This window comes from Takifugu rubripes, chromosome 3 (assembly GCF_901000725.2).
Source record: "Takifugu rubripes chromosome 3, fTakRub1.2, whole genome shotgun sequence".
Taxonomy (NCBI): domain Eukaryota; kingdom Metazoa; phylum Chordata; class Actinopteri; order Tetraodontiformes; family Tetraodontidae; genus Takifugu; species Takifugu rubripes.
This window is the reverse complement of record NC_042287.1, coordinates 13445671-13464871: the sequence shown is the minus strand read 5'-3', so window position 1 is coordinate 13464871 and position 19201 is coordinate 13445671. Positions and strand designations below refer to the sequence as shown.

Genomic DNA, 19201 nt, shown 5'->3' with positions numbered 1-19201 from the left:
TTTTTCTGTCTGGCTGACGGGTCGTCCCTCATCACTTGGAGATAGCAATTACTCAGAAATTAAGAGCCATTACTACGGAAGCAGCTTGTCAAAGCCACTCAGGGAAAAGGGGGGACCTTTGGTAAAGCTGCACATTAGGGAATATTCAGGGTCGGGTCAGGGGCAAGGACCTCTTTTCTTTAGATCCTGGATCCCACACAGTCCGACCGGGCCTTCACACCGAAAGACCGCAGTGGCTGCGCAAATACACCCGCTCACAATTCCTGAAGGTGCAGGTGCTGGTTGGCCTGATATTTTAAAGATGTGTGTGCACATTTGCCTTTTCTTTATTCTTTCTACTCATTTAAGATGCTTGAAATGAGCGTGCTCACTTCATAAGTGCCTGACATGGTTGTATCACATAGCTGAAATGGGTCTGGTCCCGCACTTCCCACCCGCCCGACTGGAACCTCCACATAATAAACAGAAAAACACACACTGTTGACACACCTTCTGCTCCAGACAGGTTGCAGCAAGCTCAACCAAAGGGTCTCATTATTCCTGAGAGCCGCAGAGGGTGACGGGGGGATTTTTCTAAATACCACAAATGTAGGCCTATGCCTTAAAATCACAAGGTGTTACGGCCTCGCACACACTCAGAATCACACCAAAGAATCAATATGTAACCACAAGTTAAGCACGTCCATATATTTACTGTAGGGTATACTGTTTTGGTAGTTTTTAACTGTGACAACTCGATGTTTTAATACAGATAAAAGCTCAAAATATCTAAAGTTACTAAAGTATAAAAAAAATCGCGTTTTATTAATTGAATTGAAACAATGCTACATATTCAAAATGATCATATTTGGCGTGTAGTGACAATATAAAGTGGTGACAGTGAACGCAACATCAAGGTGAGTTTCCCCTGCTGGAAACAGCCAATCAGGGAGCAGATCGGACTCCATCGTCCAGGTAAATCTTGCGGGTTTATGTCGCGCTGTTCTGCCTACGCAAAAAAAATGAATTCTGCTTCCGTGGAACCGTTTTCTGAAGTCGACAAGCTCCATATTGATCTGAAGCACAGCGTCGAAGCCATGACTGACTGGCAGCCAGCTGGGGGGGAGACAAGTGCGTAAGTGAAAGCTAAATATGCTAAATCATGCTAACGAGATGCTAAACTGGGCTAGCTGGTAGCGTTGCGCAGTTCGGGGAAGTTGTTTATTTCATGAACCATCAAGTCCGAGATTTTTACCACGAAATGGTTGAAAAATGACCCGTAACTTTGACTATTTAATGAGTAATTAGCCTGCTATCGGGGAGGCCAGCTATAGTGGCTAAACTACAGCGATCCGTCGTTTATAATTGTGTGTTTATTTGAATATTAAGCGTCAATACTCCTTGTAATTGTTCAAAATGTCACTTTTAAAATCCTGATAAAAATAGACACTGCATATACCTCATCACCGCATCATCATGCTGAAACTACTGCCAATTACCATCTTTGTAATTCGTAGTCAGTGTTACTGTCTCTTCTTTTTCCAGAAGACACGTTTTGGAACGCATTGAAAGTGTAATCCTTGGGATAGTGACTAGTCTGTCCAAGGATGAAGCTCCTGTCCTGGTTCTTCCCAACAGATCCAGTTGGACCAATGTCAGGTGACTGGTTTAAACCCACTTTGCTCTGGACAACATAACCACAAAAGGTCTTTGGGAGCCATTTGTCTTTGAAACGATGGATGCAAGCGGTCGCGTTGTGCACCCCAACCGACATTTACTTGTGTCGGTTTTGCAAGAGCTTCGGGCCACACACGTCGATCGGGTCGTTGTTTAATTTCTTGAGGAAATGCACTCTTGTGCGGCGCCTGTATCAACTCTAACCCCCCCACCCCCCACCCACAGCAAGTGTGTCTACGTTCCTGTAACCCTCCAGGGTTGTTTTTTTTTTTTTGATGAATTTTCTCATTTTGTCCTTAATTATTTGCAAGTTTTGACAGTTCCGTGGGGCTGCAGATGACTTCGGAGAGTTCTGTCACCAGCGTTCGGTGCGACTGCGCTTCGTCTGTCACTAAATTCGGTGAGACGATACAAACGCCTGTTCTAAAAATCTCTCATTTATCTCACTAGATCCTTTTAAAATGTTAACAGATTCGGAAATGAGACCACACACACACACACACACACACACACACACAGGGACAGTTTCAAATGATTTCTAGCATTTATCCCTCAAACACACACCAGTGGAGTCAGCTGCACCCGGCCAGACCACACACACACACACACACACACACACCTGATGTTTGGAGCAATCATTTCCTGGTGGAATTCCACATGCGACTTTGGTGATGATTCCCAGTCTGCCCACTTACGCTGGCTGGTGGAAACAGCCTCAACGCGTATCCCGAATACGAAGCTGTGGAGTCGGAACGTTTCACGCGTTCAAACCTCTTTCTGTTTGTGTCTTAAAGCCCAACTTCTCAAGATTCTCTCGGTCATCTACAAACTCGTGCAGAGCGACTCGTTCGCTACAAAAAGGTTTTCTTTTCCCCTGACATCAGTAAATCCAATAAGTGGCGTTCTGAATCGGTTAAGGACCTCGTCTGGATTTGCCTGCTGTTCCCGCAGAGACATCTTTTACAACAACACTCGGCTGTTTGGCTCCCAGACGTCTGTGGACACTATCGTGGATGACATCTCCTGCTTGCTGAAGGTGTCTCGCAGGGCCTTACACGTGGTAGGTGCACCTTTGTGGTTCCCGAATAGACCCATTTCAATCCCAGTTGATTTCTGAGCGTAAAGCCGGTGGTGAACTGGGTTTTTTCCCCAGTTGGCCACGTCCAAAGGCTTCATCTCAGGCGATCTGTGCTATATGGAGAGCGACGGCACCAGGATCAGCTGCAGCTCCAGTCAGGCTGTTGCAGTCTCCTCGAACATTAGTGGAATCAGAAGTATCCTTGGCTCAGTTTTTCCCTGTCTGGGACGGACGCGCGTGCGAGCGTTTTTCCTCGACTCGCGTCCAGACATCGTCTCGTCCGCACGGTTCGTCCTGATCGTGGAGAAGGATGCGACGTTTCAGAGGCTCCTGGATGACGACTTCTGCGCGAAGCTCTCCCCTTGCATCATGATCACAGTGCGTTTTCCCAGTGTTTGTTTTTGGTTACATCCGATCCAAATCCATCCACACGGAGTTCTGCTTCTGCCTGTGTTGCTCAGGGGAAAGGTGTCCCAGATCTCAACAGCAGGTTGATGGTGAGGAAGCTTTGGGACACGCTGCACATCCCCATCTTCGCGCTGGTGGACGCCGACCCTCACGGTAGACACCGTCTGTCCGGACCTCTGCTGCCTCGCGTATTTCCACACGCGTAACGTCTCCTGGCACACGCGTGTCCCAGCGAGCCGGCTGCACCTGCTCGGCACCGCGCTGTCCCTCTTCTCACTGTTGTTTCCTCTCCGTCATTCTCATTACCACTGGAGCACTTTTCCATCGCGTGGCCGGACGCATATGCAGAGTTCCACCTCCTAATCTCCGTTCCATGGGGATAATTGCTCTGGTGTGCCAGTGATTGCAGTGCTTTTATGTTTTCCAGGGATTGAAATCATGAGTATCTACAAGTATGGATCAGTGGTGAGTCATGTCTTCCCCTCACTCCTCATGTCTTTAGAAGCACATTTTAGGTACATCCACACGGTCGTGCATACGTTTAGGGGTTTACAATGCATGCGGTTGTAATTGGGTGTCTCCACAGGCCATGTCCTTTGAAGCCCACAGTCTGACTGTCCCCAGTGTTATGTGGTTGGGCCTCCTCCCCTCTGACCTGCAGAGGTTTGGACTCAACCTTCCCTACTTCCTGCATCCTCCTGCTTCTAATTGGAATGGCTGTATATTCCAGGGAATTGTTTGTTTTGGTTTCTGTTGCTGTTGCCCTGCATTTCTTTTTTCCTTCGTCGAGCTGCATCTGAGGCCATATTGACTTTTAAATACACGTTGTTGCCGTGACGGTTTTCCAGCGGGCGTTTAATTGCAGTTCCTATATCTTTACGGTTGCTTCTAATCATAAAGGGCCACTGCTCCGTGTGGGTGAAATCGATGTTGTGTGTTCCAGGTTGCGTGTCCCCCAGGACGTTCTTCTCCCCCTCACCAAGAGAGATGAATGCAAACTAGCCAGCCTTCTCAAAAGGCCTTATTTGAGCAGCCAACCCCAGTGGAAGAGAGAGGTGAGGTGGAAAAGCAACCCGCTCTGTGGCCTCTTCACCTTTTTGTTTGTGGAAAAACTTGTTAAAAATGAAACCTAAAATGTAAACGTTTGCTCTCGGGGCAGATGGAACTGATGCAGCAAACTCAAGTCAAAGCTGAGATACAGTCTCTGTCGGCCATTGCTCCTGATTTCCTCACCAACATCTACCTGCCCAACAAGCTGCGTTACAAAGGCTGGATTTGAGTCCCGCGCTGCCACCTAGTGGCGGGAAGATAAACTGCTCAAGTTGGTCGCAAAATGTTTGATTTAAATTTAAAATGGTTTTCAAAAAGATTTCTGGGGGATTCTCCTTTTGTTTGCTTTTTATTTATTTCAGAAATGCATCATTTCTCCGGTTCCCATGTGTAATGCGATTAGTTGCGTTAAAAATGCTGCACTTACTGCTGATTAGTGGAGCTAATTATTCCTCATTTGTTTCAACAATGTTTCAGGTTTGAAAAAATATCAATAGATATTAAATATTAGCAAAGAAATTTGATCCTCTTTTTTCATCCCCAAATAATCCACACACTTTATGACCCAAGCACATGATACTCGGTCACCGTGCAAATATTAATTCCAGTTTGAGTCTCGTTTTAATGGAGCAGACTGCAGCTGTGAGTTATCATCCAAGGAATCATCTGCTCACATTGTGTATGACTGTAAATCTGTAACAGATTTGTAGTATGTGGGCTGGGATGTTCAGGGTTATTCATGAAAGCAGAATATCTTTCCCACTGTCCTTTGAGAAGTGGAAACAGATCCCAGAAAGGCCTTCCCTCCCCTCCCGCTCCCACTTGTCAAACACAGCTGACTGCAGAGCCGAGTGAATTAAAATTGTCCGGGGCTTTTCAGGATAACACCCTCGCCGGTTCAGGGAATCATGTTGCTCAAGACATTTTTAATCTGCTGCAAGTTGGACTGGGATGTGTTCAGGTACCCGAGAGTGACTGGAGACGAGAACGGCTTGATTTGTTGAAACGTGGGCTCGTGAAGCTGCCTGAGAAGTGGAATTAGCGGTCTGGTGTCTGACCTTTTGTGGAGTAACCACTTGACTAATCTCGGGATTGGGGGCATAACGATGTGTTAATCGTGCCCACTGCGTTCTGTGCTCCGCTTTCAGATCCAGAATAGCCAGGGTGAATGTGAGCCAGAGATGCCCGTTCCTGAGCACCGTGCCCAGTGTTTACCAGAAGCTGAGCACCAAGTCGGCGCTGGTGAGTTATGCCCACAAGTGTCCCGTGTTGATGGAGGTGGTCTCCAGAGCTCTGCACGACTCAGCTGCTGCGGCCAAAACCAGTCCAGCAAATGAAGGTCAGCCGCAGGCCTGCGTTTTTATGTTGCAGTGTAAAAGTGGTCCACACACTTCAACTCCAGTGTTTTATTAGACCCAAATCACAGAATCCAACTCTCCCCAAATGAGCCGACGGATGCTGCTGGCCAGGCTGTCACCCCCAGATGCCCTTTCCTGACTGCGGAGAAGAACAGGGTGGTCAGTGAGGCCAGTATGGAGCTGCAGGAAGACGTCCAGGAGATGGACTCTGGATGCAAAGGTGAACAGCCGTGCATTTGCTTACTGGACAGCTGTAAAATCTTCTCCATTCATTATGGTATTTTTACTAGTCGGTGATCTTATTGAGGCCGACAAGCCAAAGACGGGAGCGTCCCAGCTGCTAATGGATAATTTACACGACGGTGACAAAGTTCAATTCATCGAAATTTCACGTTTTTGATGTATTTTTAAAGCTCATTAAAGCATCTTCTGTCTTTTTACAGCCGTCACCTTCAAATACGACGAGTTCTTTGAAAAGATGATTGAAAGCAGGAGGAGCGAGCGCACGTACAGGGTCTTTAAGACGCTCAACCGCCGCGCCCTCTCCTTCCCGATGGCAGACAGCTACACGGACTCTTTCCGAACAAAGACGGAGGTTTCTGTCTGGTGCAGCAACGACTACCTGGGGATGAGCAGACACCCCAGGGTGACCCGGGCCATCATGTGAGCACACTGTCTCATTAGTTCTCTGTTGCAGGAGCTCAGGGAGAGCTCATCCAGCAGAAATGCTTCTGTTGAAGGGACACGCTACAGATGCACGGTGCTGGAGCAGGAGGTACCCGAAACATCTCGGGGACGAGCAGGTTCCACCGAGAACTCGAGTACGACTTGGCCGACCTGCACGGCAAAGATGCAGCGCTGCTGTTCTCCTCCTGCTTTGTAGCCAACGACTCCACGTTGTTTACTCTGGCCAAAATGCTACCAGGTACATTCCTCAGAACTCGGGGTTTTGCTTTTGAGTGCGCGTCAACTGAAAGCTGAGGAGAGGGCGTTTCTCCCCTCCACCCCAAGGTTGTGAGATCTACTCGGACGCTGGCAACCACGCCTCGATCATCCAGGGTGTGAGGAACAGCGCCGCAAGGAAGTTTATCTTCCGCCACAATGATGTCGGCCACCTTCACGAGCTGCTGGAGAAGTCCCACCCCTCCGCTCCGAAGATAGTTGCCTTTGAGTCGGTGCATTCGATGGCTGGTAAAATAAGAATATGCACTTTTATTGACAAATGCTGTTACCTTGCCAACGATGCGGTCGAGCTGAAGTCGTGCAGGCTTTTCCTGCTATATTGGCGCTCTGTCGGACGGCGGCTCTGCTCTCATCAGGTGACGTGTGCCCCGTGGAGGAGATGTGCGACGTTGCTCACAAATTTGGGGCCATTACGTTTGTGGATGAAGTTCATGCCGTGGGCTTATACGGGCCCCGAGGAGGAGGGATCGGCGACAGGGACCGGGTCACGCACAAGATGGACATCATCTCTGGAACGCTTGGTACGCCAGACGCTCTCCCATCAGGCGTGCGCTCGTCTCCCTGACTTGTTGGTTTGCATTCCAGGGAAGGCGTTTGGCTGCGTGGGCGGTTACATTGCCAGCACCGCCGCCCTGGTGGACACGGTGCGCTCCTACGCCGCGGGCTTCATCTTCACCACGTCTCTGCCCCCCATGCTGTTGGCAGGGGCGAAGGAGTCCGTCAGGGTGCTGAAAGGCGAGGAGGGCCGGACGCTGCGTCGGACACACCAGAGGAACGTGAAGCTGCTCCGGCAGATGCTGATGGACTCGGGCCTCCCCGTGACCCCCTGCCCCAGCCACATCATCCCCGTTCACGTGAGACCAACGGCTTATTCTGCATGTTCACAGCACAAAACCCTGTTTTTGACGTCGAACACATCTGTTTCTCAGGTGGCTGATGCTGAAAAGAACACTCAGATCTGTGACATCATGATGTCTCGTTACAACATCTACGTCCAGGCTATCAACCACCCCACCGTGGCTAAAGGGGAGGAGCTGCTGCGCATCGCCCCCACACCACACCACACCCCACAAATGATGGCCGTCTTCGTTGGTATGTCTGTTAGGTAGTTGATCTTCCATCTGGCTTGGTTCCACGGACGGTTGTTGTTCTCTACAGACCGGCTGGTGCAGACATGGACGGCGGTGGGTCTGCCGCTGAGGCCTCGCTCCTCTGCTGAGTGTCACTTCTGCCAGCAGCCGCTCCACTTTGAGCTCATGAGCGAGAGGGAGAAGTCCTTCTTCTCTGGCCTCGGTCACCTGATACCAGCAGTCGCCTGATGGCACGGAAAGCCAACGACCAAGTGCATCGTCTCAATCGCTGTTAGAATAATCAATAAAGGTGAGGCTAACGTGTTTCGCTAGGCTTGTCTTTTACTTCCACACGTCAAGTCTTGCAGCCGCCTTTTGGCAGACATGGAAACTAGTTTCAAGGATTTCAAAGAGGGGCAGTGCACTCCGACAAGAACAACAGGGCTGATGTGGTGCATTCGCACCAAGCGATGAGTAGAAGAATCAGCAGATGCAGCATTTCATCCAATGAAATCGATGAAAGGGAAGCAAATTATAACAGTTTAAAAAGTAACAAAGCGTCACTGGTTGGAATCAGTGGTGCGGTCCCAACTCTCACCACACGGTGGCAGGATGCTCCTCCGAGCTGCGGTGGCCAGGGTCTGCTGTCAGACAACCACCCCCCCCCGCCCCCCTCATGACTCACAGCCTTTGCAGCAGCCTTCGTGATGAACCACAAGATGGTATCAATGGAGGACAGGATATTGTGCTTCCCATCACGATAACAGGGCCGCACATGTTGCTCGTAAATGCCACGTAGGAATTTACTGCAGCCCGGCAGAGAAGGCGGAATATCAGGCATGAAAGAGCCTTTGAAATGAACCGTCAGATTTATCTGCTCTCAGACTGCTTGTTTAATCCAGAAGATGTATTGGATGTTTTATTGGATGTGTACATTTACCCGGTTAAGATGAGATTCACTTTACAACCGTGGATTGTGAAACACAAATGCAGAGGAAATGATGTGGTTATCTGCACATTTACATCTAACAGGTGTATTTGTGTGCGCAACAGGTGTGTGTAGAGCTCCCTCTTTGCATGATAACCCCCCCCCCCCCACACACACACACACACACAATCATGCTTGAAGCACATTATGTAACTGCTGGTGGAAGTGGAGCAGTCAGGTGACACAGGCTGGCTTCACCTTTATCATCATCAGCAATATCAGTAGTAGAAGGGGTGCTGGTGTTGGATCAGTGATGCCCTCCGTCCTAGTGCTGCTCCTGGGCTCTGGTCTTATTGGTGTGGTTGTCAGGAGCTACAGTGGAAACAGTCGCTGATCGGTCGGATCTAATAAAGCGTCAGAGATTATTTCCTTCTTATTTTCAGACACGCTGGAGCCAAACACCTCTGCACCTCCGGCAGGAGAGATTAACAGAAATCCAGTAGAGGCCGCAGCTTGTACGTGCGTGCGTGTGTGCGTGCGTGCGTGCGTGCGTGCGTGGTCTGGAGAGGAGGCTGCTGCTGAAATGGTGGCTGTTGTGCTGTGTGGCAACGACACGATGCCCGTTGTTGCGAGTCTGACCAGCATTCGCGTGTGTGTTTGTGTGTGTGGATTTAGCTCTATTCCTCATTCTGTGTTAATCCCGCTCTGCACATCTGTGCCCCCCCCCAACTCACGTGCTCAGACAGATGATCTAGATAGCTGCTTTATTACACGCATCTCTCCCAATGTTTGCGTTCTACAGCCTCACACGCGTAGATGTAAAAAAAATGTGTTCTAGTTTACATTCACCCCCTTTACATAGTAAATATCCCTGTAACTTCGTAGAAACAGCATCATATTTGAGTATTTCTGGGGGGGGGGGGGTGCAAAATAATAGTCACATCTGAGCCACGTATGTGGGGGGGGTGTTTAGCTTGATTTATGCAGCTGGTTTGCAGCTGTAAATTGTTAAAAGTTCGGTTTAATCGCGTTTAAAGGTTTGATGATCAACTTTGAGACGCTTCTGCCTGTGGCTTTAAATCAAAAGGAATAAGCCCCGCCCCCTCCTGTCGCCTTACTGTCAACTAAAAAAAAAAAAAAAACAGTAAAAGAAAAAAGCTCTCGTGCATCGGAATGGTGAGAGCGTGCGTGCGCGCGGAGGAGGATCTTGGTGCGGAGGACCCGAAGTTGATGAGATTAACGGCGGTTAAATACTCGCGTGCGAACTCGCGCGCGGCTCAGATTGAAAGCGCGAGCGGGTCCGCGTTGCCTCCGATGCGGGCCGGGACCCACTGATGGACGCGGAGAGGAGGCGCAGCCAGAGGGAGTCCGCACGCAGCAGAAGCGCCGCGCACTGGCGGGCCGACGCGCTCCTTCACCTCCTCGGCTGAGATGCAGTCAGCGCCCGCGCTTCTAGTAATGATCGAAGTCCGAAATGTCTGATGCGACGCCGAGTAAAAGCGTGGAGTGGCTCCAGGAGGAGTTGGAGTCCGGGGCCACTTCGCTGCTCCTGCTGGACTGTCGCTCCCATGAGCTGTACGAGTCGTCCCACATAGAGTCCGCCATAAACCTGGTCATACCGGGGCTCATGCTCCGGAGGTTCAAGAAGGGCAACATACCCATCCGGACTATCATTTCCAACCACGAGGATAAGGAAAAGATCCTCCGGCGGTGTGAAACTGACACGGTCGTCCTGTACGACGAGTGCACGGCGGACTGGCAGAACTGCGGTGCCCCGGCGTCGGTTCTGGGTCTGCTCCTCCAGAAACTCTGGGAGGACGGCTGTAAAGCCTTTTACCTGGAAGGTAAGTTCTTCCCCCTTAACTGTGCGGCAAATTACAGCCAAGTGCACTTTATCCGGTAATAAGGCGTTTATATGTGTCGAATAAGGTAGGTTTGTCTGGAAACTCTTGCGGAGCCTAGCATCTTAAAGAAGTACGTCAGTGGCCAATTTCCCTTTGGCAGAAACGTCACTTGAATTAATTTTTTTCCCCTTCCGATTTCAAAAAGCCAACGTGGTTTTGAAGACTGTCGCTTCTGTGCCGGTGTTTCTCCGCGGTTCACAACTTTGTGTGCGGTTCTGTGTCACCGGGATTCTCAATTAAAATTCCAAAATGGCTGCGCGATGTTTTGCTCCAGCAGGAACAGGCATGCATTTCATGAATGGTCTCTCTCTGGGGGGGGGGGGGGGGGGGTGGTTCTCTGCAGCCTTGCACCGCCGTCCACGAGCCTTGTCTCCATTGAATAACTACAAATTTATGCCATGTGTTCACAAGGAGTCGAATCCGTTTATTTTTGAATTCCAGGTGGGTTTGGAAAGTTCCACACGGAATACCCGGAACACTGCGAGACGCTCCTAGACAGCTCCTGCCCCAGCTCCTCTCCTCCGCTCTCCGTCCTGGGTTTTGGAAACCTGCGGATCAGCTCCGACTGCTCCGACGGGGAGTCGGACCGGGAGCCGAGCAGCGCCACGGAATCGGAGGAGAGTCCCATCCCCGGGAACCAGCCCGCCTTCCCCGTGGAGATCCTGCCCTACCTTTACCTGGGCTGCGCCAAAGACTCCACCAACCTGGACGTGCTGGGCCGCTACAACATCAAGTACATTCTGAATGTGACGCCCAACCTCCCCAACATGTTTGAGCACGATCGCCGCTTCAGGTACAAAAAGATCCCCATTTCTGACCACTGGAGCCAGAACCTGTCCCAGTTCTTCCCCGAGGCCATATCCTTCATAGGTGGGTGTGCCATTATTTTAATTATTATTTTTCATCTCCTTCTCATTGATGTCCTGAGTTTAATCCGCCGGTGCTGAAGCGTAGCGCGAAATGTCAAGAGAACAAACGCGCTTTGCTAATTATGGGTTGTAAAGTGGAGGATTTGTTGACAGTCATATGCGTGAACCAGTTCGCGGAACTGGTTCGTGTGGGTTTTTTGGCCGGGAGACGTGTCGAACGCCGCTGGCGCTTCATTGATAAGAGAGCGGCGACACGTCGGCCGCGCTCGCCGTTCTGGACCCGCAGAGTTTCAGTTCAGCTTCTGCGAAACCGCGGCCCGTTTGTGTGCGTGCTAGTTCTCGGTTTGCTATGAACTGGTTTGCGCTGGTTTCAGGGGTAGAACGAGGAAGGAAGAGCCGTTTCCAGTTTGTGGCGGCTGAGCGTGAGATGGCAGGTTTGGCCACGCTCGACGGGACACGAGTCCTGCGGCCGTTCGAAGAGCCGCGGCCTATTGTTCCATACGTGAGGGTATCTAAAAATGACATGAGATCCTCTCTTTTTTTCCCACCCCCCCCGGCAGACGAGGCGCGGTCCAAGCAGTGCGGCATTCTGGTCCACTGCCTGGCCGGCATCAGCCGCTCGGTCACCGTCACCGTGGCCTACCTGATGCAGCGGCTCCACCTGTCCCTGAACGACGCCTACGACTTCGTCAAGAGGAAGAAGTCCAACATTTCCCCCAACTTTAACTTCATGGGCCAGCTCCTGGACTTCGAGAGGACGCTGGGGCTGCACAGCCCCTGCGACAACCGATCCACCAGCAACACGGAGCAGCTCTTCTTCACCACGCCGACCAATCACAACGTCTTCCAGCTGGACACCCTGGAGTCCACGTGAGACTGGGTTTGGACGGCTGACGCCAGCACTCGGTCAGTTGCTGTATTCCCGTACCAAAAAGAACTCAAGTGTCTTCTCTTAAAGCCTGTATGCAGAGTTGATGAAGTCCCGTCTCGATGCCTTAAGCCTAAAACGAGGACGAAGCTTTTCCCTCTTGTCTGGCACGTGAACTTTTCTATGAAATCTGCGATTGTTGCCCGACTGTTATTCACCAGCTGTAACCTGGACGTTCATGTGTTGCTTTATTGCCTTGACGGCCTGAAAGCGAGTCTTTGGCCAGTAGGGGACCAAACCCGAGACCTTCTGATGGTACTCAAGCTGAGGGGAGAACAGAAACACACTCGTCCATCCTTGGATTACCGTTCTTTGGCAGCTCTCTCGCAGGAGAACCCCCAGACGGCTTCTGTTCGGCTAACATTAACATCGGTTACTTCAGTACAGCGAGATAACAAATTTAGCTTTTACACTCCTTTTCCTGTTGCTCATTATACGTTATTAGCATGTAATTACATCCTTGTGTCGTCGAGGCCTTTGACCATACTTTAATCGAGATGTAGCATATAGGATCGTCTCTGCCATGACTGAAAGGAACGGCCGTGCACAGCGGAGCGCACGTTGATCAGCAGCCACCTGTCGCTCTGACGCTAAGGGATATCGCGTAATTAGCGGCGCTGCGACGCCGGTCCTTGGGAACAACCGCGTGAGATCGATGTTTTTGAAACGTGTGCTCTTACCTCACAGAGAGAACCTCTTCAGGGATTTTTATAAATGTATGTGTGTATCTCGTCACGGCCTCTGTGAGTGCATCTAAGGGCTTCTTGTTGTCCGGTTTGTTTGGAAAGATGTACATAAAATGTGACATTTTCTCAGAACCATGAAGGATGCGAATGTCACCCCGTCTTGATCCTTATGTGTAGTATATATGTAAAGCTAAATGTCCAAGACATTCTGTACAATTTATACGACAAATATATGGTATATTTTTACGTGAATGCTTTTTGTCGGCCTTTGTTCTGTACGTTTCTTTATTAAAAGTAACCAAAAGACGGCGGTTTAGATGGGCGTCGCCGACCCTGGGAGCGTCCGCCTCGCGTCCGCTGTCGATGCCGGGTTTCCTGTCTCCCACAGCCCCGCTGACACACAGACGAGTGACAGGGCCAGATCTGTCAATACCACAAGGCGGACACACCCACTCACACCGCACTTTGAGGAAGAGGAAGATGACACAGCATGCGCTCCGTCGTAGATAAAATAACTGTGGTTTGTATGTAGCGTATCCGGAAGGGAAGTCGAAACAGGACATTTCTCTTCATTATTAAGTTGACTAAACAACAATAAATAAGAACTGATCCAAGTTGTCGTGTCAGGGAACAACCAGAACCAATAAATGGATCATTTTCTTATGATTTCAGGTACATTTATTGTAATGAGTTATGACTCGGGAATGAAGGTTTACAGGCTTTTACTCGTGTGTTCTTCATCCTTCCCTGACAAGATTATCTCGTGAACTGAGGCCGATTTTTCCTTGTCGTGCAGGAGGGGGAAAAAAAGGAAGGGGGGGGGGGGGTGTTGTTGAGCTGGGCAGCGCTTCACGGTCCAATAACTGTCACTCTGCGTGATTTAATGACTTTAAAACTGGGTTTAAATGGGTTTAACCTAAACCCCGGAGACCCGGGGTTGAAGCAGGAGGCCGAGGCTGAAATCCTCCGACTTTCCACGGAACGGAGCATGAAGAGGCTTGTCTCAGCGACGCCTTCGTGATAATAAAGGCTGTGGAGTGATGGATTTTCCAACATGACTGAACCTGGCCGGCCACATACCTGCAGGGCCAGCCTATAATTAGATCTGAGGAGACACCCACGGCGGAGCACAGCCTGCAGAGCGGAGCAGCACCGCCTGAACACGTTGGGCGTGAAATCCTGTCTTTAACTCGCACTGTACATTTATAGAAAATACCGCAGAAATGGGTGATATTTGTAATTCATGGCGTCTGCTTTGGCAGCAGCTGAGGCCTGAATGTTCGTACCTTCACCTGTGAGCTCCTCCCATTTGCTCCGGAGGGGGCTGATTGTTCACATCCGGAGGGAAAAAATCTTTATTAATTTATGCATTTGGTGTCTAATAATAACAACAATGCAAATAATATTCTACTTCTTTCTTAGCTGCTAATTGGTTGCAGCTAACACCATCTAAAATGCAGCATTCGGGGAGTTTTTTCATGCGAATGGCTCCTTTGCAGTCACTTCTGCCAACGTTTTGGCTCCAGCTAGGACCTGAGAGTTAATCATAGCTCTACACTTTCTGTAATTATAACTCACGTTGCGAGCTGCTGCCAGCTTCAAAAGCAAGGCGTGGGGTCCTAGTGACTCGCTGTTCACCCCTCCGATGCTAATCATGAAAGTCGGCGGGGAACTCGCACTTGTAACCTAAAAGCCTAATGCGAAACCCTGATGAGAAAGTGTGTAAAGTTTCTCATTTGTGGTTTTGCTCATGTGTTTTGAGAAGGACGACTTTTCGGTCCTGTTAAGATCACCCAGGAGAGGAAGCGGAGACTAAGCGCAGCGCTGACTCAGCAGCGGTTGCTGGGGAAGCAGATGTACATGAGTCCGACAGGACTTAAGATCGGGGTGGGGGCGTGAGGAAGGGGGCATGTCTCTTTGCTCGGGTGTGTGTTCATGAGTGTGTGTTGCGGAGTGAAAGCCAGTCATAGCTGGTTCACACCTGCTGCGGTTCTAAGAGCATACTTAGCATACTGCGTGACTGACAATCATTTCACAGCTGCTTCAGCTACTGATGAACAATAGGAGGGATTGTTTGCTAAAGCAGTCGTGTCCCTTCATGCTGAACCTATTTGTAAGAGTGATTGTATTTGAAGCCATTGTTTAACATTTAGGAGAAATGATGGCTAATTTAGCGAGCGGCATGTGCTAGAATAGCCAAAATAAGCGAGTTTGATGTAAAATGCAGCAATTAGCCTCAGCGAAACACACTAAAAACCCAAACAAGCATGTATTATAAACAAATCCCTTCAGATAAATCGTAAATAAACAGTAGCTATTGTTGCGTTGCAGATATTTTTGACTCTGTCCAGCAGATGTTCCGAGCAGAGCGCAGTAATCCTAATCTCTGTATTTTGCTGTCACTAACATCATGTCACTGAATAGGTGATGACATCATGGCGGCTGTGCTGTCCCCGCATGCTGGCTTCCTTTTTAAGAAGAGCCGCAGGCCGGTATCAACTGTGCACTTAGATCACTCTGTGACAGTTGTGAAAAATATCTGAGGGCTGGTCAGAACCGTGCTGGGAATTTAATCCCTCCATTGTTGAGGGCTGCCGTAACCCATAACTGGCATTTGGGACGGGCTATGGGGGTATAGAGAGGAAGCGCACTTTTCTGATTCTGATTCCGGAAAACCCAAAAACTTTACACCCAAAAAGCTACCTTACGGGATTTTTCCACACCTTAATCTTTTCCAACCAGCTCTCTTCCTACTCTTGAAAAAACATGTAAGTAAACACCTCCGAGGAGGAAGAAGCGTGTTAGCTTTGGCAGGCAGGATACTGGGTCATGTGTAAGGCAGAGCCACATGGAATACTAGTGGCAGCCATCTGTTTGGAGCAGAAGTCTCTCATTTTGTGGCCAATATCACCATCCGGTGATGTAGAGGAGGCTATGCTCACCGAGCAATGGGGACAGAGTTTTATTTGTATTTGATTTGATCTGGGAAGGGGTGCGTTCCTCGCTCCCATCAGAGCCAAACACATGGTAAAAGTCACCCATCTATCGGTTACGGTGTTGGTGAACGCCTCCGTGATGATGCCATATGTTCCCCTACTCTAGCCTAGAGATCTGCTGAGTGAGCCAAAGAGCATGTTTGACCCCCGGGATGTTCTTCTGTCCAACACGGGTGACCAAAATAATGATGTCATGTCTCAGAGGAGGAGGAATTTCCATGAAAACTCATGAACTAATGAAAACAAACCAAAAACTTCATGATCTAGACTATAATAAAGCATAAATATACAAGTATGTATACGTTCTTTAAGGTTTTATATCCAATTTTAACGTCCTATGTTGCTCGGCTCTCCTAGTGGTCATTTTGGCTGAATGAGGCAGCCTTTCTTCGGGCCAAAAGTTCCTAATAAAATGCAGCAGATGGTTCTGGTTACCTCAGTTAAAAATAAAGTGCCCAAAGAGGCGGATGGAAATTCAATCATTTCTGCCTGGGCAAACATGCTAACACACATTTTATTTAGCAGTTTTGAGTTAGAGCCAAGACTGAACATTGATCTAGAGCCCCCACTAGAGATCGTATCGTTGCCGTCGTACATCGCCGTAAAAATGGGAGCTAAACATTTCTTCTGTTTACACACAGACTCGAAACTGGTAAAAATAGCTAAAAACCTCCAGTGGTGCATTAAAGCAAAACAATCGCCGTTATTCATTGGAGGCCATGAATAGTTGTTGTGGAATTCCGGCGTCCCGCGTCCTCCACGCTCCCCGTTCTGTGGGCCATTATGGACGGACAGTCTGATGACAGTGCTTCACTGTTCCCGGCACCACAAGTGGGATGGAGCATCGCCATACAATATTCCGTCTGTATGGGTTTGACTTGCGGACCTTCGGCACTTTTGTCAAGAGCGTTCCACTTCCTTGTGTATTTATTAGTGCAGAATAAACATGACTATTTCCCTTCCAACCTGTCTGTAATCCAAGTTTCTGTATTTGTGTAAGAAAGCATTTCGTGATATTCCATCATTTCCTTTTAGCTCAGAACATCCTCATAGATAATAATTAAAGAAACAACATTACGAGTGGAATATCTGAAATAATTATCACAGGACACTAGCTCACGATTAATCTGAGCACACGTGTTTAGATAATGGCAAATACAACAAGTGATCCGATTTTAACCTGTAATGTTTTTTAGTGGCTGGCGTCCAAAAGCATGTGATTGAGAACAAGAAAAACAGGAATCCTCTGATCCCAGCTGCCTGCTGGCTTCAAACTAGGTCTGCATGTGTGGGCGGCACAGAGCTGGTATGAGTACTTAATGCCTTCCAAGTTCTGAACTATCTCCGGGGTATTCCACACTTTTCCAGGGGTTATGTATGGCTACGAATCTCAAAGTAAAGATACAGAAAGTGTGTAGTGTGATTTCTAGACCATTTAATAGTTTAGGATACACTAAATTATGCCCAAAGCTAACCAGAGTTCATATGCTCCCCTTAATGTACTTCCTCACACTGAAATTCACTGTTGCAGTTATAGAACTCATACTTACGAGGCAACAAACACATCGCCCTGTTGGGACCCCACATACAATCATAGAAAAGCATTTGTTAGCCTCTCAGCCCAGCTATCACCCTAAATTCTACACTACTACTGAGGTTAACAAACAAAACCTAATTTTATCATTACATCTACAACCTGTGTGAACCTCAAACACCCAACTCCTCCATGTCCTCACTGTCCAGAAAATGTTGGTAATTTTGTGTGGTCCCCACTAAGTAAGAATTACAAGAACACACACACACACACACACATAAAATATTGAATGGAGTCAGCTGCTCATTTTCAAATAAAGGACAGTGTTTTGTATGTTTATGTTTCAGCAAATAACCAGGTCTGTGTGTGGGTTAAACACACATTATCAGAGGTGGCTCATAGCTGCAGTCTGTGTTAATAACAGCAGGAATGAGTCATCAGGCCCGTCTTGCGTAACTACAACATTTCTCCACAGAAATTGGCGCTAGTGTGCCACACCCCAGATTCATTCACACACTCTGTCTCTGCCCAGCCTCTCATTGATGACAGCGGGAGGACCGTTCATCCTGACAGCGGGCTTATAGAGATTAGGAACAAAGTCTGGCAGCGGAGTAGCACAATCTGCGCGATGGAAAAGCGGCCAGTCGAAATTTAACGCGACATCATTTCAGCTCGTATTATCAGCGTTTTGCTAAGTGCAGCTGGGCTGGAGATGACAGAGCGTGTTATATTAATCAGACTTTGGTTTGGCAAAGCAGCGCCTGCCGATTGTGGATGGAAATCTCATAAGTAACACAGATGGTTGGGACTGAATGGAAGTAAAAGGACCCTGGGGGAAACACAGAGAGATGGAGGGAGGTTGGGAGGAACTCGAATAGTGTCATTGGTCAGGCCACTGACGTCACCCACTCACACAGACTAAAAAAGATGATGAATCCATTTGAAAATACTCATTTTTAGCTCTGGAAATTAGAATTACTTTATTGTAAATAAATGTGAAAGGTTCAAACACTGATGTCTGCTCACGGTCAGGTTTAATTATAGGCATATAGACTCACCAAACACACAATATCCACTTGTTATCTGCACTGATGTCCTTGTTTATGGCCGCTCTGCTGTGCAATTTCCTCATCTTCTGTTTCCTGTTATTCAGACAAACAAACGAACAAAGATTGTTTTTTTACTGCCACCAAGTGGCCACAGCTGTAACTGCAGACACTCTGTGCATCTGAAACTGAGCTTATTTCACCTGAAAGTTATGATCTGCCACAACAAACACAATAAATTCATTTATTAAACTCCTCAAATTCCCAAAAGTTAAAAATCACAGATTCATCTCCGCTCAAATTAATCGTTTACATTTCCAAAATGAATCACTCGTATTGCTGGACTATTTTACGTAGTCTAGCAAGAATTCGAGCTGCACAACAATAGAAGTGTTATTTCTTGGGAGATGAATAGCATTCTTTATTTGGACAAAGGCATCTGATTGTGCCAGTAATCCAGATCCCCTAACATGGGCACCAACATGATGAGACACAAATAGCTCCGTCTCAATAGACCTTGTAACCGGACACTTCCACAGTAACCAAGTGAATAGTTTACATTCTGTGTACATGAGCCAGAATTCCTGGAAAATGCATTTATGTACATTTTGCACAACACTGTTGAGAAATAGGCATTAGCATGTTGTGTTCTTAGCTAATTTGTGTCCCTTCTTATTGCCACTTTCACCTTCTAAAATCCAAAGATTGTTTTTACTTCTCAAACTTA

At 48.3% G+C, this 19201-nt stretch overlaps 2 protein-coding genes across 4 annotated transcripts; both read left to right on the top strand.

Moving 5' to 3' along the window:
• The first annotated feature begins 879 nt into the window (after nt 1–879).
• On the top strand, nt 880–7908 carry LOC101061330 (5-aminolevulinate synthase, nonspecific, mitochondrial-like). 3 transcript variants are annotated; one of them, XM_011602556.2, is made up of 13 exons: nt 880–954; nt 1036–1114; nt 1525–1638; nt 5341–5531; nt 5606–5770; nt 5841–5912; nt 5994–6213; nt 6291–6475; nt 6562–6741; nt 6870–7034; nt 7099–7367; nt 7443–7605; nt 7672–7908. In XM_011602556.2, exons 2-13 carry the CDS (start codon nt 1077–1079, stop codon nt 7830–7832), a joined length of 1923 nt encoding a protein of 640 aa, XP_011600858.2. In that variant the 5' UTR covers nt 880–954; nt 1036–1076; the 3' UTR covers nt 7833–7908. The 3 variants fall into 3 exon arrangements, with proteins under 3 accessions (XP_011600858.2, XP_029689775.1, XP_029689776.1); XM_029833915.1 differs by having other exon boundaries at nt 904–1114; XM_029833916.1 differs by lacking the exons at nt 880–954; nt 1036–1114; nt 1525–1638 and adding an exon at nt 4427–5153.
• Nucleotides 7909–9643: 1735 nt separating this feature from the next.
• On the top strand, nt 9644–13575 carry LOC101077771 (dual specificity protein phosphatase 7-like). Its single transcript, XM_003963389.3, has 3 exons — nt 9644–10355; nt 10857–11285; nt 11845–13575. The coding sequence occupies exons 1-3, from the start codon at nt 9986–9988 to the stop codon at nt 12156–12158; spliced, it is 1113 nt and encodes a 370-aa protein (XP_003963438.2). The 5' UTR covers nt 9644–9985; the 3' UTR covers nt 12159–13575.
• The last annotated feature ends 5626 nt before the right edge of the window (nt 13576–19201 follow it).

Bases quoted from the DNA above. Each gene is read 5' to 3' on its own strand.
- LOC101061330 (XM_029833915.1), top strand. From the start codon at position 972: ATGTCGCGCTGTTCTGCCTACGCAAAAAAAATGAATTCTGCTTCCGTG. The intron at 1,115-1,524 runs GTAAGTGAAAGC...TTCTTTTTCCAG, and splicing joins GCTGGGGGGGAGACAAGTGC to AAGACACGTTTTGGAACGCA. The intron at 1,639-5,340 runs GTGACTGGTTTA...CTCCGCTTTCAG, and splicing joins TCCAGTTGGACCAATGTCAG to ATCCAGAATAGCCAGGGTGA.
- LOC101077771 (XM_003963389.3), top strand. From the start codon at position 9,986: ATGTCTGATGCGACGCCGAGTAAAAGCGTGGAGTGGCTCCAGGAGGAG. The intron at 10,356-10,856 runs GTAAGTTCTTCC...TTTGAATTCCAG, and splicing joins TAAAGCCTTTTACCTGGAAG to GTGGGTTTGGAAAGTTCCAC. The intron at 11,286-11,844 runs GTGGGTGTGCCA...CCCCCCCGGCAG, and splicing joins CGAGGCCATATCCTTCATAG to ACGAGGCGCGGTCCAAGCAG.